At 37.7% G+C, this 16,425-nt stretch overlaps 1 protein-coding gene across 11 annotated transcripts in view; it reads left to right on the top strand.

The window, feature by feature from the left end:
- The window catches only part of DMD (dystrophin), a 1,858,252-nt gene that overhangs the window by 609,821 nt on the left and 1,232,006 nt on the right, over positions 1–16,425 (top strand). For all 11 annotated transcript variants that reach the window (XM_069970999.1, XM_069971008.1, XM_069971005.1 and 8 more), the window contains 3 exons: positions 2,880–2,999; positions 13,888–13,989; positions 15,751–15,858. In XM_069970999.1, coding sequence (XP_069827100.1) covers positions 2,880–2,999; positions 13,888–13,989; positions 15,751–15,858 — 330 coding nt within the window. The remainder of the gene's footprint in view (positions 1–2,879; positions 3,000–13,887; positions 13,990–15,750; positions 15,859–16,425) is intronic.

The raw sequence follows: 16,425 nt of genomic DNA, 5'->3' as shown, positions 1-16,425 counted from the left end.
TCATACCTCAGACTGTCCACCTTACTCTGACTACCTTACACCATGTGCTTTAGTTTTTACATAACAGGTTCTGATACCACTTGTTGACAATTCTTTTGTTCCTCTTCACACTGTGATTATTTGTTCTGTATGTTGTTCCAATTTGCTTATGTTTTCTGTTCAAAGGATGTCGCCCTAAATGTTTGTGGGTGATATACTTTCGGTAATTATACTTTTTAAAAAAACTCAATAAAAATCTTTATTAAGGGTTGTATTTTTTTTTTTTATTCATGGATGGACGGATGGACTCCGGGTAAGCAGTTTGCATGGGAGCACCTGCACCATGCTGCACACTGCGGGCCATACTTTTTCCCATCTATTTTTACTTTCATTGAGGAATAGAGATGCAACTCCCTATTAGTGTTCACCACAGTTTTATGCTGCAAGTTGTGATGTGTTTCTTGCCCAATACTCTAAAGAGCCATTTCTCCAATGAAATTAATGAAATGTTAAAAAGCATTTTTTGCGGTAAAAAAACATGTAAAAAATACTTTGTATAGCTATGTTCACACAACAGTTTTTCAGCTCTGTTTAAAATAACGTCCGTCATCTTGAGTCTAAAATAACGGACATCATTTAGCAGACTGGCCTTTCATAAGTGCAATGATGGCTGTTGGTACATTATTCTAGTTTGGGTTACTAATTGGCCTTTGGGTGTGGCTTAATTGAAAAGTCCATTGAATTTAATAGTAAAAACGGAGAAAGAACAGTGACAAAAGAAAAACTGTGTGTGAACTACTAATAAAAAAACTGTTTGCAAAAGACGTCCGAAAATAATGATCATGTTCATTATTTTGATGTCTGCGGGTAAAACGTCTCTTATTCAATACAATGTGTGCATTGGACGTCAATCTTTCCATTGACTTCAATGCATTGCCATTGCAGTCAGTTAAATCGCGGCAAAAAAGGACGTTATTTTAAATATCAAAATCGGCTGCCTTTTCTCTATTTTTAACGAATATAGCCTATTCAATGTAAAATTGTTATTTCTTGTTACTAGATATATCATAACTCTTTTCTACTTTTAGAGACAATAAAAGCAAACTATTTATAAATATATTGCAGACATGTTATACCCGGCACTCCATCTGATCAGCTTTTCAGGGGAGCAAGCCATTGCATTGGCGCTCATACACAGCGAACGGTGTTGGTAGCCCTGCTTTATGTATTGTGTAGTGGTGGCATGGGTTTTTGAAATTCAATTTCTATTGAATTAAAAGGGAGCTAAGCTGCAAGAACCCACTACCAATACACAGTAGACATTGCATGGCTTTCGGCACTGTTAGCTGAATATTGGTGCTGGTGCAGCATCTCCCTCGTTCAGCTCATCGTAGGGGTGCTGGTTTTTAGCATCCTACTATCAGATATTGATGTATTTTACTGTGAAAAGGCCATCAATTAAACCCAAAAAGCCCAATGTTCTCAGTTACGCTTTTGCCATATAGATTTTAAAACTTTAAGCTTTTATTATATTGAGTCTTATTCCATGTAAAATATTTCTGGTTCATTACAGTAATTTTTATGCATTCATTGACAATAAGCAAAACTAACTATACTTTTCTACTTGATCTTGCCTCATATGTCATAAATTCAGCCATAGAAGAAGCTACTACATATATCTTATTAATGGCGATGCCCAGAGCAAGTTTTAAAGCTCTTGAAAGAAGCATGCCCTTCAGGCAAATAAAGATCATGTTAAAAAAAATAGTTCCGATGCATAAAAATAAGTGTGAAATTCCAGAGAAGCATTTATTCCATAATGCAAACTCAAGTATGAAAGATACCTAACATTGGTTCACAAAAACATGGAGAAATATTAAGAAACACATTGTTTAATATGCTAAAGAGTGCATTATGTACTCAATGTTCCAGAGGGCCATTAACAGTGTCAGGCTCTGAAAGCCCATACTGCATTATTATGTACATATAATACGAACAAGAAAATGTGCATTATTATATTGAAAATAAGGATGTATTTTGACTCGAAAATATTGTGTGAACAAAGCCTAAGACTAGCTTTTTGTATTGGAAACAAAAAAAGGGTCCAACAGCACCAGATAGACACAAGTCTTATGCATAGGGGATGCACGCTCGTTAGACCACAATTTCAATAGTGGGCCACAGATAGAGGTTTGAAAAGGAAAGGTCTAGCAGCATCCACACAGGTTCAATAATCTTCTAAATTTTTGGAGGCATCCAGGCAATATACAACTTTTGGACTCAATGTGGACATACTTGACAAAGACTCCACAGTGAGTCGAAATGTTGTATTTTGACTGGAAGCCTCAATAAATTTTGAAGATTATTGAACCTGTGTGGATGCTGCTAGACCCTTCCTCTATAGACCTTTAACTTTTTGTATTGTTAGCTGACAGTTCAATGCCATGTTCAAACAATGTAAAAAAAAAAAAAAGGCAAATAACGCTATTGTTGCAAAACAACGGCTGTTATTAATGATCATGATCGTCAGTAGTGGCTATTGTTTTGTATCGAATGTCATTATTGGCCCTTATTTTTACATTGTGGGAACATGGCCTTAGGAAAATTATGGCTGTCTTTATTGACAGCTGCCGTTTAATGGCAAAAGACAACTGCTAATAGTGTTCATGTTCATTATTTGCGTCCATGTTTTTGCCGTTAAATGACAGTCATTGTACCCATTGCATGAAAATAGCCTTAGAAATAAAAAGTTGTAGACTTGTGCGGTCACCATGGACAGACCAATATAGAATTGACTTTTTTTATTTTTCGTAAATATTTTGAAGACTTAGTAATTACTCCATGATGTAGAGCAGAGGCATAAACTAATTTTCTTGAAATGTATTCTGTGTTTTTCTAAGGTTTTACAAGATGACTTAGAGCAAGAACAAGTTAGAGTTAATTCACTTACTCATATGGTGGTGGTGGTGGATGAAGCAAGTGGAGATAAAACTACAGCTGTGTTAGAAGAACAGTTACAGGCAAGTATATTTATATATTTAATATACTCTTTAAGTTTAAATGTGTCTTTTAGTGCTTTGATGATATACGATGAATACTGATGCATGGTGCTGAACTGGAGTACATTGGACTCATTCCTGGGGCCATTTGTTCACCTCTCCCCCCAATTCTACAGAACCATGTTGCTAGGCTTTATAAAGATATAATTTATTTTCACCAGCTCCCTCCAGCAATTTCAAAAGAAAGTATAGTGTGTATACCCATACCCCTGCATAGGATGATAGTATATATAATAGCCATACAGTTACCAAATATTATCGCTATACAAGAAACCTATTTTATAAATACACACATATTACCATTATATGGTTACTGACCAACTTCAGGATACCAAGACCAATGACAGATAATGTCAGTGGACATAGGGGGTAAGGCATGATGGAGAATCAAAGCCCATCTCTGTTCTCTGAGAGATAAGCTGCCATCAGATCTGTCTGGCTGTGGCTTACCCCTTCCATAGAGAACATGGGAACACTCGAACGTGCCATGCATTTCTTTGTATGGGGACCAAGGGGCCAGATGAGAGAGCTAATTGTTAGCTGAACATTTGTTAAGCCAGCAGTTATTGAAAGTGTATGGCCACTTTAAGGAACAATATTCCAGACATGTGAGCGGCAATCTCATAGAACGGCGCTTGCTTACAGAGTCTATTACATGGCTTGATTATCATGCACCAAGAGATATATGAACTTGCTGCAGCTGTCACTTCTGGTCCCATCTCTGAAGTGAGAGGCCCCTCCGCCAATCACTGTCTTATACCAGAACAGCGCTGCAGCCAGTGATTGGCTGAGTGGCCTGTCACTTCTGAGATGGGACCAGAAGTGACAGCTACAGCTGAGGTAATGGGGAAATCCCACAGGCAAGACCTTGGGGCACTGGGGAACGTTATCGGGTAAGTAAAAGCTTTATTTTATATGCACAATCATCAGCCAATGAGTTTAAAACTTCCCAAAAGACAATGATCAGACGATGATTGTTTTCTTTATTAGAAAGAGCGATATCAAACTGATTCGGACAATTATTGCTTTGTGTAATAGGGCCCTTAGTTGCATTCAGTCAGTTCAGAAGTTGGCAAGCCAGGACTGCTGGTGATGTTGTTAAAGACTGACACAAAAATACTATTAATATGCAATGTTTGAAAATAAAAAAAAGGATATAGTGAAAAGGAAATCCAGCACCAGATCAGCAGATAATAGCAAAATAATTCTTCTTTATTGGAAAATCTTCACATAACTGGAACAGTACATGCAGTTGAAGAATTTCTGCGTATCTCACGCCTTATTCACAACTGAGCATGACAAAAAAGTGTATGTATGTATATATATATATATATATATATATATATATATATATACACACATATATAGCTATAGGAGGGCCAAATAGTACCTGTATGCCGATACTGAAAAAAACATGCTATATACAGACCAATATGCCCACCATAGAGTGTCCACCACATAATGACTCAACACACTATATACAGACCAATATCGTTTTTTGGTCGTTGGTCACAACTTTGCTTCTATAGAAGTCAATACAAGTTGCGTGTGACTGTGACATGCTTGTGATTTTTCTGCTACTGCACTATTGTAAGTACTGTATTGTAGCAAGTCGCTGATAGCAAGTCGCTAAGAAGTCACAAGCAAGCCGCAAACAAGTCACCCAAAAGCTGTTGTGTAGTCCTGGACTAAAAGTATCAGCATCACACTGAAAATAATATGCATGTGCATACTAAACAGGTATGTTTAGTGTAGTTTTAAAGTGTGAGTTGTGTGAATCTGGCCAATACCTGTAAATCAGAAGAACCTGTTTAACAGCATGTAATTGAATAAAAGGTCATACATTCAGTGCAAGTTATTCTGTATTAAACTAAAATCCATATTACCTTCTTGAATCCAATTATTTTTAATTTCTCTCCTAAAATATAAATAATTGTGAAAACGTTTGGAGAAAAGGGATACAATTACGAATATATTTTAAACTGTGGTAGTAATTTTATAAATTATCCAATTGTTACAATGTTACTCCATTTGAAAAAAACAAAACAAAAGGAAAACTGTTCCGAATAAATCTGGGCAACAAAATAGTGTAATTTAGTTAGTCTGTGTTTTGAAATACGGCCAACCATAACAAATCAGTATGCGAACAATTTTAAGAATAATATGAATCAATGTGAAAAACACAGGTGGCTAAAAGGCTCTAATTATCTTCCTGCTATCCATGATTAGGCTACAACTCATCATTACACCTAAAGGGCTGGGACTATGTTCAACTATCTTTCATACTCCTGAGAACATAGTTCCTTTTGTAATTCTGTAATATTTCAGTTGCTTTCCTTGTAGTTTGGGTTTTTAACAAAATAGAAGCTCATCTTTAAAAACATATATATATATATATATATATATATATATATTAGAAAGTCAGTAGGTGCCAGCACTATTTTAAGCTAAAAAATATTGTTTGCCTTTAGCCATATTTTTGATTCCTATTTTCTACTACGGTTACAGTAGAGCCGTGCACGGGCGCTCTCATTAAGACAGACAGCTCTCAGAGGCTTTACTATGCCTGTCAGCCCAAAATGAAAAAGAAATGAAAAGAAAGGAAGAAAGAAAAGCATTGTATGATCCGTACTGCATGCTGGTATTTTTTGGATAATGTACTAAGGATTTGGTAATGCTAGTATTGCACATTACATAATTATTATTAGCATTAGCTCAAGGTCTATGGTCTTGTCATACTTAAAGAAATATTCCAATTTCTGAAAGCTATACCCTATCCACAGGATAGGAGATAATTAGCTGATATTGGGAGGTCTAACTTCTGGGATCCTGAGAATGGAGTACACCGCATGTGGAGGGTCACTGCTCCATTTTAGTCTCAAACATTTCTTCAGCACTGTGCTTTCTGAAATGAAAATACTCTTTTGAAATTACTACTGTCATAAAAAAAAAAAATCTTTTAAAATGTAACAGAGAAAATTTTAAAGTTTAATTTGATTGTCTGAGCGTTCAGCCCCCCCCCCCCCCCCCCGGCCATTAAAATAAGCAGGGAGAAGGCCGTTGCTCTGTGCTTCCCTTCCCAGCTTGCTGTTAACTCCAGAAACCTCACGCATCTATCGACTAATTCTACTGATTATTGTGGGTCTAAACACCCGGTCTCTGACTAATCAAAACATTTTACATGTTTTTTCTAAGGCTGGATAGCCCCTAAAAGGCCTCAACTAAACTAAGCCATTAGAGGGGTGTCCCCCAGGTGACTTTTCATCAATTGCCTATGCTCAGGATACATGATCAATATTAGACCATTAATATCAATATAATCAGTATAAGATCAGTGGGGTGAAGACACCCAGCACTCTTCCTTTTAGCTTTCCCAGAACTGTGATACCTGCATATACATAGACCAAAGCGGGAATCAGACAGCTCTTTACATTTTGTAGTGTCGGTGCTGGGTTTCTGCAACCCAAAGAAGTTTCCAGAGAATCCACCTCCTGCACCTTATTTTTCATGATTTACGCCTCTTAGTAAATCAGGAGTGTGGTATAGGGACAGAGATTTATTTGATACTGGCATACAGTATGTTGGTCTTGATAAATCCACCCTATGTTCATTTGGCCTTTGTCTAAAATTAAAGGAAAATATGGCTTTTTCTATAGCCATATGTTTCAGCATGCATTGGTGCTTTAGGCCTTTTTACAGTTCTGTTTTATGTCACTTTAAACCTTTCACGACCATGTGCCATTGATTCCTCAGTGACCAGGTAGTTTTGGGACTTCAGCTTATGGGATCAATGTGATTCGATAAGCTGAAGTCCCTTGGTCTGTCCCCTCTCCTATGTCCTCTGCCGCCTTTAGAAGCTTGAACCAGCAGCAGAGGAGAGAGGGGAGGGGGTGGAGCTTGCAGATAAAGCTGGCCTTACCCACCCTCCAATTCTCCAATGGCCTCCATAGCAAGGACGCTGGAAGCCTGAGGCTTCCATTGTCCATGGCTACCATCGAGGCGCTGCAATCACATCACAGAGCCCTGATGTTATCAGACAGAGGATTCTCCCTCTTTAGAGGGGGAATTCTCTGCCTGAAGGCCTATAGATATTGCAGTCATGCCGACCGCAGTATTTATAGGGTTAACTGTCAGCACGGCTCCAGTGCAGACAGTTGGGGAGGGTTCCCCTATCACTCACAGCCGGTACCTGCTGTGGATGACACAGCTTCTGCATCCTGCATCGTAAATTAACATCGCCGTAGCCTCCGGCATAGGCTGCAGCAACATTAATTTGCAGTGCAGAGGCGGGAGGGGGTTAAAATTAGAAATTCATGTCGTATCTACCATCATAAATAACTTAATCAAAAGTGAGTGAAACTTTATTAGGCATGGCTATTAACAACTCATCATATAAAATACCATGAAAAGAGATTTCATTTGTTTGTTCAGTTTCCTTAATAATCTCACCACTAGAAGCCTGCTATGTGGCTCTATAGCATGCACATTTTAATAACCTTGTGTGATTATAAATTTGTGGGTGATCCCAAATGCCTAGAATTCAAAGCCATAGAAGATAAAACAAGAATTTAATTTACCCTGGAGACTTTTTTTTTTTTTGCATGAAGTGAAAACGTATTGCCAACTTTTACCTTTATTATCTTATCTGTATTGCACTACTTTACTATGCTTAACTATAATGAAATCTGTAAATAACCCAACTTTCTAAAGCAATAAACTATTTCAGAATTTTTGACATATAAGGAATAATGAGACATTCTTAGAAAATCCATGCTAAAAAAAATGTAGCATTTATTAATAAAACAGAAAAATAGTTTCATGTAGTAATTATTGCAAATGAATTTTTGTACCATTTTAAGTAATCTGTTTTAGATTTAATGTTTCTTCCCTAAACAGCTTCATGCCAAAAGCCCCAGAACAGGCCTATTAGACTATTAATCCCATATCTTCATAAATATTAGGTTGGGTTAGCAAAACTAGTGTCCATGAACTGAACTGTCAATCTGCTACAACGGTATATGGCTTACAGCCATTGCCCCTTATTTATTATATGCTCTTATTTGGGTTTCAAAATTTGCTTCAGTCACTTATAATTCCTTAGCTGAGAGCATTTTCCTCAGGCTATGTTCACGCATGGCGTTTTTCCATGAAGACTGTGGAAAAATTTTACTATTTTACAGCAATGCACAATTCACAGCAAAATAGCGGGTAAATTGCAGTAAAAATGCAAAAAAAATAAATAAAATAAATGCCATTATTTGCTCTGGCAAATAATTAATGCCTTATATCAATCTCATTATCTTCTTAATTCCCATGTTATCTTACCACCTAGCCTCCAACCAACACAATTTTACCTGTCGAAACATCCCAAATTAAAGATTTGTTTGCCTTAATACTACCATAAAAGCGATCCTGGAGGTGTCAGTAATATGGAAAATTATTTAGGTTACATCAACAGATATCTGACAGATTTTTAAAGCCAAAGCCAGGATTGGATTTGAAAAGAGGAGAAATCTCAGTCTTTCTTTTATAGGCCGTTTCTGGCTTCAGCTGCAAAAATCTGTCAGATATCTGGTGGTGTAATAGGGCCCTTAGCAATCAACAATTCTGTGTTGGCAAAGACTTTATAAGAGGAGGATTTAGGGGTAGTGAGTCACCATTGCAACCAGGCAGTATGGAAAGCAAATTGTATGCTGGGCTGTAAAGCTAGAGGGATAACCATAAATTAAACAAAAGAAAAAGTGTTCATTGGAAAATTAAAAAGCTTTTATTAATCAGAAAGATTTTTTTAAAAGCCCTAAAATAGATCTAAATTGCACCAAAGTAAAAGAAAAATTATACGAAAAATAAAAATAAACTGCAAACCCACAAACAGAACAGACAGATGCTCACAGGACAAAATAGTGTTACAGACATTACTTACATATACACACATATATACACCAGTGTTACAGACACTACTTACATATACACACATATACACCAGTGTTACAGACATTACATACATATACACACATATACACCAGTGTTACAGACATTACATACATATACACACATATACACCAGTGTTACAGACATTACTTACATATACACACACAAATACACCAGTGTTACAGACATTACTTACATATACACACATATACACCAGTGTTACAGACATTACTTACAAATACACACAAATATACACCAGTGTTACAGACATTACTTACATATACACACACATATACACAAGTGTTACAGACATTACTTACATATACACACACAAATACACCAGTGTTACAGACATTACTTACATATACACACATATACACCAGTGTTACAGACATTACTTACATATACACACAAATATACACCAGTGTTACAGACATTACTTACATATACACACATATACACCAGTGTTACAGACACTACTTACATATACACACATACACCAGTGTTACAACATTACTTACATATACACACATATACACCAGTTTTACAGACATTACTTACATATACACACACAAATACACCAGTGTTACAGACATTACTTACATATACACACATATACACCAGTGTTACAGACATTACTTACATATACACACAAATATACACCAGTGTTACAACATTACTTACATATACACACAAATATACACCAGTGGTACAGACACTACTTACATATACACATATACACCAGTGTTACAGACATTACTTACATATACACACATATACACCAGTGTTACAGACATTACTTACATATACACACATATACACCAGTGTTACAGACACTACTGACACTACTGACATATACACACATATTCACCCCTGTCACAGACACTACTGACATATACACACAGAAAAATACATAGCTACAGTAGATACACTCATTAACATATACATATATAGCCACAGATACATGCATACACACACTCACTGATACACATACATACACAGACTCAGCACTTACAGGCTTCCCCCTCCTCCTCCTGTAGTCGGCTGATCTTTACACAGAAGTATTGAGGACCTTTGGGTCATGTGATAAGGTCCTTCGTCCTCTCCTTCTGTGCGGTGCAGGACCTGGCAGGTCCTCCTGCTCTTTTCCTCTCCTGATGTGTAGCCCGCTCACCCTGAACTACAGTGAGCGGGCTGAAGAGTACAATGCCGGTTCCCTCTTCCTCTCCGGGCCCCTGGGGGATGCGGTAGGCGGCTGTCTGTGGCATATCTACTATGAGGGCAGAGCAGGCTTTCTGGGGCCCCTTTCCTACAAGGGCCCCATAGCAGTCGCCTTCCCTGCCTTCATGGTAGCTACGCCACTGATTAAAGGTTATGCACCATGGCAAGACTGAGCACAACAGCAAGACACAAGATACTGCACAGTAAGGTCCCTCCCAGACAAATTGAGATTTGCTATTCAATCTCTTTTGAAGAAGCAAAAAGAAACACATCATGCTTACTTCCCTTAAAAATAGGAAGATGCTCTGCAGTATCATCAGCTCAGAATGAAACCATCTGGACCCAGGCACACCCACCTATAGTTCAGAGAAGTATGGCCAGAGTGGTATTCATGGAAGAATAGCAGCAAAATACCTTACACATGAAAACAAAAACATTGAAACATTGGTGCAGAAACATTGAATGACTCTGGACAAGTTTGGGGCTGCATTTCAGAAAATATAGTTACTAGTGATGAGCGAATAGTGAGATATTCGAATATTCGATATTCGTACGAATATCCCGCGTATATTCGAATATTCGATCCCATTGAAGTCTATGGGAACAAGTATTCGATTAGTGAAAAACATCTATTTGACCATTTGCAGGGTGAAACCGGAAGCTGGGGGATTTGAACGCTTATCGAATATTTATCGAATATTCGCTGGATATTCATACGAATATCGAATATTCGAATATCTCACTATTCGATAGAATATCTATTTGATCGAACAGTATTCGCTCATCACTAATAGTTACGGATTTGGTTAGGATTACAGACGAGCGAACCTCGAGCATGCTCGAGTCCATCTGAACCTGAACGTTCGGTATTTGATTAGCAGGGGCTGCTGAACTTGGATAAAGCTCTAAGGTTGTCTGAAAAACATGGATACAGCCAATGACCATATCCATGTTTTCCACATAGCCTTAGGGCTTTATCCAACTTCAGCAGCCACCGCTAATCAAATGCCGAACCATCGGGTTCAGATGGACTCGAGCATGCTCGAGGCTCACTCCTCTCTAGTTAGGATTAATTGTGCCCTTAAAGGGGTACTCCACAGGGATCTTTTTTTTTGTTAAATCAACTGATGCCAGAAAGTTTATACAAATCTATAATTCTACTAAAAAAGAAAACTCCAACTGTCCTGTACCTTTTAGCTTCTGTATTACCTTCAGGAAGTGGTATATACTTTCCAGTTTTAAACAAAGCGCTCCTCTGCTGCCACCTGTCCATGTCAAAAGCTGTCCAGTCTACTGCTCTGAAAGTTCCTATGACAGAGGTAACATCAGGGAGCACTATGTAAAACTTGAAAGAATACACTACATCCTGTAAGCCATATAGCAGCTGATAAGTACTGGAAGACTAGAGTTGTTTTAATAACTTTCTTGTATGTATAACTTTCTTATACTAGTTTATTTGAAAAAAATGTCCTCTATAATGCTTAAAAATACAGACAAATACTTATTAGAGATGAGCGCAACTTGAGCATGCTTGAGTCTGTCCTAGCCCCGGAGTCTTGAAATTTGATTGCTTGTGGCTGAAGTTGGATACATCAAACTTCTTTAGGCACCTATAATCAAATGCTAAGACTTCCAGGTTCTGACAAACTCAAGTTGCAATTATATCTAATACTTATCAATCAAAAAATATCATCAGGGATGTGTCTAAATGTTTTCTGTAGCAGGACAGCAACCCCAAACATACAGCCAATGTCATTAAGAACTATGCTTGGAGTAAAAAGTATTGGATGTGATCATATGGCCCCCTACAGGGCCCTTCTCTCAACACATTAAGCCTGTCCAGGATTACATGAAAAGACAGAAGTATTTCAGCAAGCCTACATCAACAGAACATCTTTGGTTAGTTCCATAAGATGTTTGGAATATCATACTTTTTGAGTTCCTTTCAAACTTGTACGTAAGTGTGCATAAGATTTGATGCTGTTTTGAAGGCAAAGGGCGGTCACAGCAAATATTAATGTTCATTTACTATGTATTTTGTTAATTAATAAAAATTAATATTAAAACTTCCATTTTTGAATGCATATTAAGGCTTTGTCCACACAAAGTAAAATGACATCCGTTTTCCTTTGCTGTTAAATGACGTCCGTCCACTAAAATGTATGTACTGCATTGATCTCTATGAGCAATAAGTGCATTGCTCATAGAAGTCCCCTTGGGGCACTACCCTTCCAGCAGAAGTCAGTAAATGTACTGAATTGAAGGAGGTTAGTTTCAGCACCAGGACGTATATTTACTGACCTGCTTTCAATGTTTACTGTTTACACAAACAGTGACCAGGAGCCGCAGCCAAACTGTCAGCTCATAGCTGACAGTTTAGTGTAACTGCCTCTGGACCCCCAAAGGGCCGGCATTGGTAGATCAGTAACAGTAATTGGTATGGCAAAAAATACATATCATTACATTGGAATATCTAGAAAGAAAATGTTAATTTTAACTTTTCACTCTTTGCAGTTATTCCTGTGAAATGTCAAAGGGTGCATTCACACGTACATGATCCGCAGCAGATCTGCAGCAGATTTGATGGTGCAGATTTGAAGCTGTGTTCAGTTATTTTGATCAAATCAATACCAATAAAAAGTACAGATGGTGTCTCAAAAAAATGGGGGAATGGCAAAAACCCCCAAAATGAAAAAAAAAAGCTATTTTTTTCCAATTTCACCAATACTTTCAGTTTCGCTGCATATTTTAGAGAAAATTTAGTTCTGTCTTTGCAAAGTACATTTGGTGTTGGAGAAGTTAAGGGCTTATGTGTGTATGAAGGTAAAAAGGGCAAGGGCTATGGCGTTTGAATAGCTGTTTTTAATCCAAAATCTGTCCTTGGGTCTGTTCGGCAGGAGATGCAGTTATTGTCCTAAAAAAACAGCTTTTAAACTTGCAGCCCTGTGTCAAATTGCCGTGGCCTAGAGTGTCTATGCCCTAGGTTTGCACTGCCTCTCCATCCCTCCTCCCCACGCTCCTCATCTCTAGGAAAACCCCAGACAGCATTTCTCCTATTCATCACTTGTCTGAAAACTGCACAGGTGCCCCAACGATCCAACACATGTGCAGTATTCACACAAGTGATGATTAGGAGAAATGCTGCCTGGGGACATTCCTAATGGTAAGGAGGGACAGAGGGGCAGTGCAATAATAAGACATAGACACTCTAGGCCACGCCAATTTGACACAGGGTTGCAAGTTTTAAAGTTGTTTTTTGTGGCAATAACTGCATCACCTGCCGAACGGACCCCAGGACAAATATTGGACTAAAAACAGCTATTAAAAGGTACAAGTGTTTTGGGGGAGTCAGACTGTGGGCACAGAGTCACTTTAATATGTTTAAAGCCACACCCAAAAGGGTTTAAAAAATGTCTAACTTGGAACCTGAACCTATATAATAAACCTACGGCCGTTATTATAATATCTGCAGCCGAGGTATGGTTAATGATGACCGTTGTTTTAGACTCTTTTTTTAAAGTCTAAAATAATGGCTGAGGAAAAAATGCAATACACATATGCAATCGTACAAGTATATCATTCCACAATTTAGAATAAATGGCATGAACAGATTCCCACATTTCATTGTGTTAGTTCTGGGGAAATACCATGCTGAATATAAATACATGTAATAATATTTTTATTGTATTCATTTTAGCATTTGGGAGATCGCTGGGCTGCCATTTGCAGATGGACAGAGGACAGATGGATACTTCTACAAGAAATTCTTTTAAAATGGCAACAGTTTGCTGAAGAACAGGTTTGTAATTCCATTATAAAGATTACTTGCATTTTTTTATTCTTTTGGTGTATTTAATATATGGAATAAAGTTCAAAATAAATAATTTTAAAAATACCCTTTTTTTTTTTTTAAACATATTTTATGAGTGGCTTACCAGAAAATAGACATGGCTTCACTTAAAAGGGTTGTGGCTTAAAGGGGTTGTCCAGCTTAAATCTTTTTCTTTCAAATCAACTGGTGTCAGAAAGTTATATAGATTTGTAATTTACTTCCTGTACATATTAGCTACTAAATGTCATGCAGGAAATGTTTTATTTTCAGTCTGAAGCAATGCTCTCTGCTGACATCTCTGGCTGAGTCAGGAACTGTCAAGAGCATGAGAGGTTTTCTATGGGGATTCATAGAAACCGAGACAGCGTTCCTTGTCTCGGCCAGAGATGTCAGCAGAGAGCACTAATGTCAGACTTAAAATAAAACATTTCCTGCATGACATATAGGCGCTAGGAATGGTCCGAACCTGCCAAGGTTTGGGTTCGTATGAACCCGAACGCTCGGCAGCAGATTCCCGCTGTCTGCCTGCTCCGTGGAGCCGGCGGATGCAGCGGGAGGAACGCCTGGAAAACTGCGATACAGCCTATGGCTGTATCCCAGTTTTCCAGGCGGTCCTCCCGCCGGATCCACCCGCTCCACGGAGCGGGCAGACAGCGGGAATCATTACCGAGGGTTCGGGTTCATACGAACCCGAACCGAACTCTGTTCGGACCATCCCTAATAGGAGCTAATAAGTATGAAAAGACTTGAGATTTTTTTAATAAAAGTAAATTACACATCTATATAACTTTCTGATATCAGTTGATTTGAAAGAAAAAGATTTTTGCTGGACAACCCCTTTAACTGTGCCATAATTGACCGTTTTGATCCAACTTCTGCTCAGTTGTTTTCAGTTTGTAATGTTAAATATTTCAACCATGGTGTTATATAGTAAAGTTAATTGTCTGTAAATAATTAATTAAAACATGTCGAACTGGGCTGGGCCCTTCCCGAAGGGATATCTGACTAGTCCTTTCAGTTGAGGCTCCATGAGGATTTTTTGTATATTTGTATTTTCTGTGGAGCAATGCACCTAGGATTTCACTGTATTGAGTGCTTTTACTGCCAGCCAACAGTGTTTTCTTTGGCTGGTCTCCCTGAGATCAGTGATCTATTTCCAGTATAAATCTCAAACAATAACACTTTACAGAGGTTAAACAACCTTAAATATAATGCTGCAATTATATAGAAAACAAAAGAGCCTATGCTTACCTGTCCGCACTCCCTCTGTATTCTCCTGTTTTTCTCCGGTGTCCCCCATTGATCGCATTCGCCTCCACTTCAGCCTGCTCAGCTAATCATTGACTGGGACAGGACTGTGACACAGTTAGTGATTGTTCAAACTAGCTATTACTCCAAGTTCACCTCGGTAGCAGGAGTGGCTGTGATCAGGAGGCAATCGGGGACCTTGGACAGGTAAGCATAGTTTTTTTTTTAAGTTTTTCTATATAACAGCAGCAATATAGTACATTTAAAAGTTGTCTAATGCCAGATAACCCCTTTAAATCACACATCCCTTAGTGTATAAGAATTCACATGTCACAGACTGCCTTAAACTTTATGAACCCAAGTTATGTACTTTATACATCATACATGTATCTAAGTAATAAATATTTATAAGCCTGTTACAGATTTTATTTTAGATCCTTGCTGCTTTATATATTAAAAACATGTTTTTGTTATATTTAGTGTCATTTTGATGCCTGGCTCACAGAAAAAGAAGAAGCTGTGAACATCATCCACACAACAGATTTTAAGGATCAAAATGAAATGCTTGCTAATCTTAGAAAATTAGCAGTAAGTGTTTGTCTCATTTATTCCCTTTTTCACTTTGTAATATTTATTTATTATATCATTTATAGGCAGGACCTTTACTACTTTTGTGTGTTATATAATTACGCCTCGGTATTTGCCATCTTCCTATACTATGTAGATTTTGTTTGCGTTATTGTTTTCATCATGATTATTTTTATGTGCACACGCTGTGATGTCTCTGTTCTCTGTGCCCATTCATGTTGTGCTTGAGCATTGTTTAATGAGTTTCTATTGCTTGTTAACAAAATACATCTAAAGGTACTTGCTTTTATCTGTGACTCATATACTTGGCAAGGAAAATAAGACATAAGAAGTAGGTTTAAAGAATAAAATATTACTAACATCAGTGGAAGGTCTGGCATACAATCTACATTCCAATTAATTCAGAAGGTTTATGAAGGGGTTAAGGTGAAGGCTCTGTGTGACCACTAGGGTTCAAAATGGATCTAACCATGTGTTTTAGGTATTTCTAGACAGATGTATAGCCATGCTAGAATAGGAAAGGGCCTTCCCCAAACTGTTGAGACAAATTTGTAAATTTATCTAAAT

The sequence above is a fragment of the Dendropsophus ebraccatus genome, chromosome 5 (assembly GCF_027789765.1).
Source record: "Dendropsophus ebraccatus isolate aDenEbr1 chromosome 5, aDenEbr1.pat, whole genome shotgun sequence".
NCBI lineage: Eukaryota > Metazoa > Chordata > Amphibia > Anura > Hylidae > Dendropsophus > Dendropsophus ebraccatus.
The sequence above is the reverse complement of the archived record's forward strand: the minus strand, read 5'-3'. Positions and strand labels throughout refer to the sequence as shown.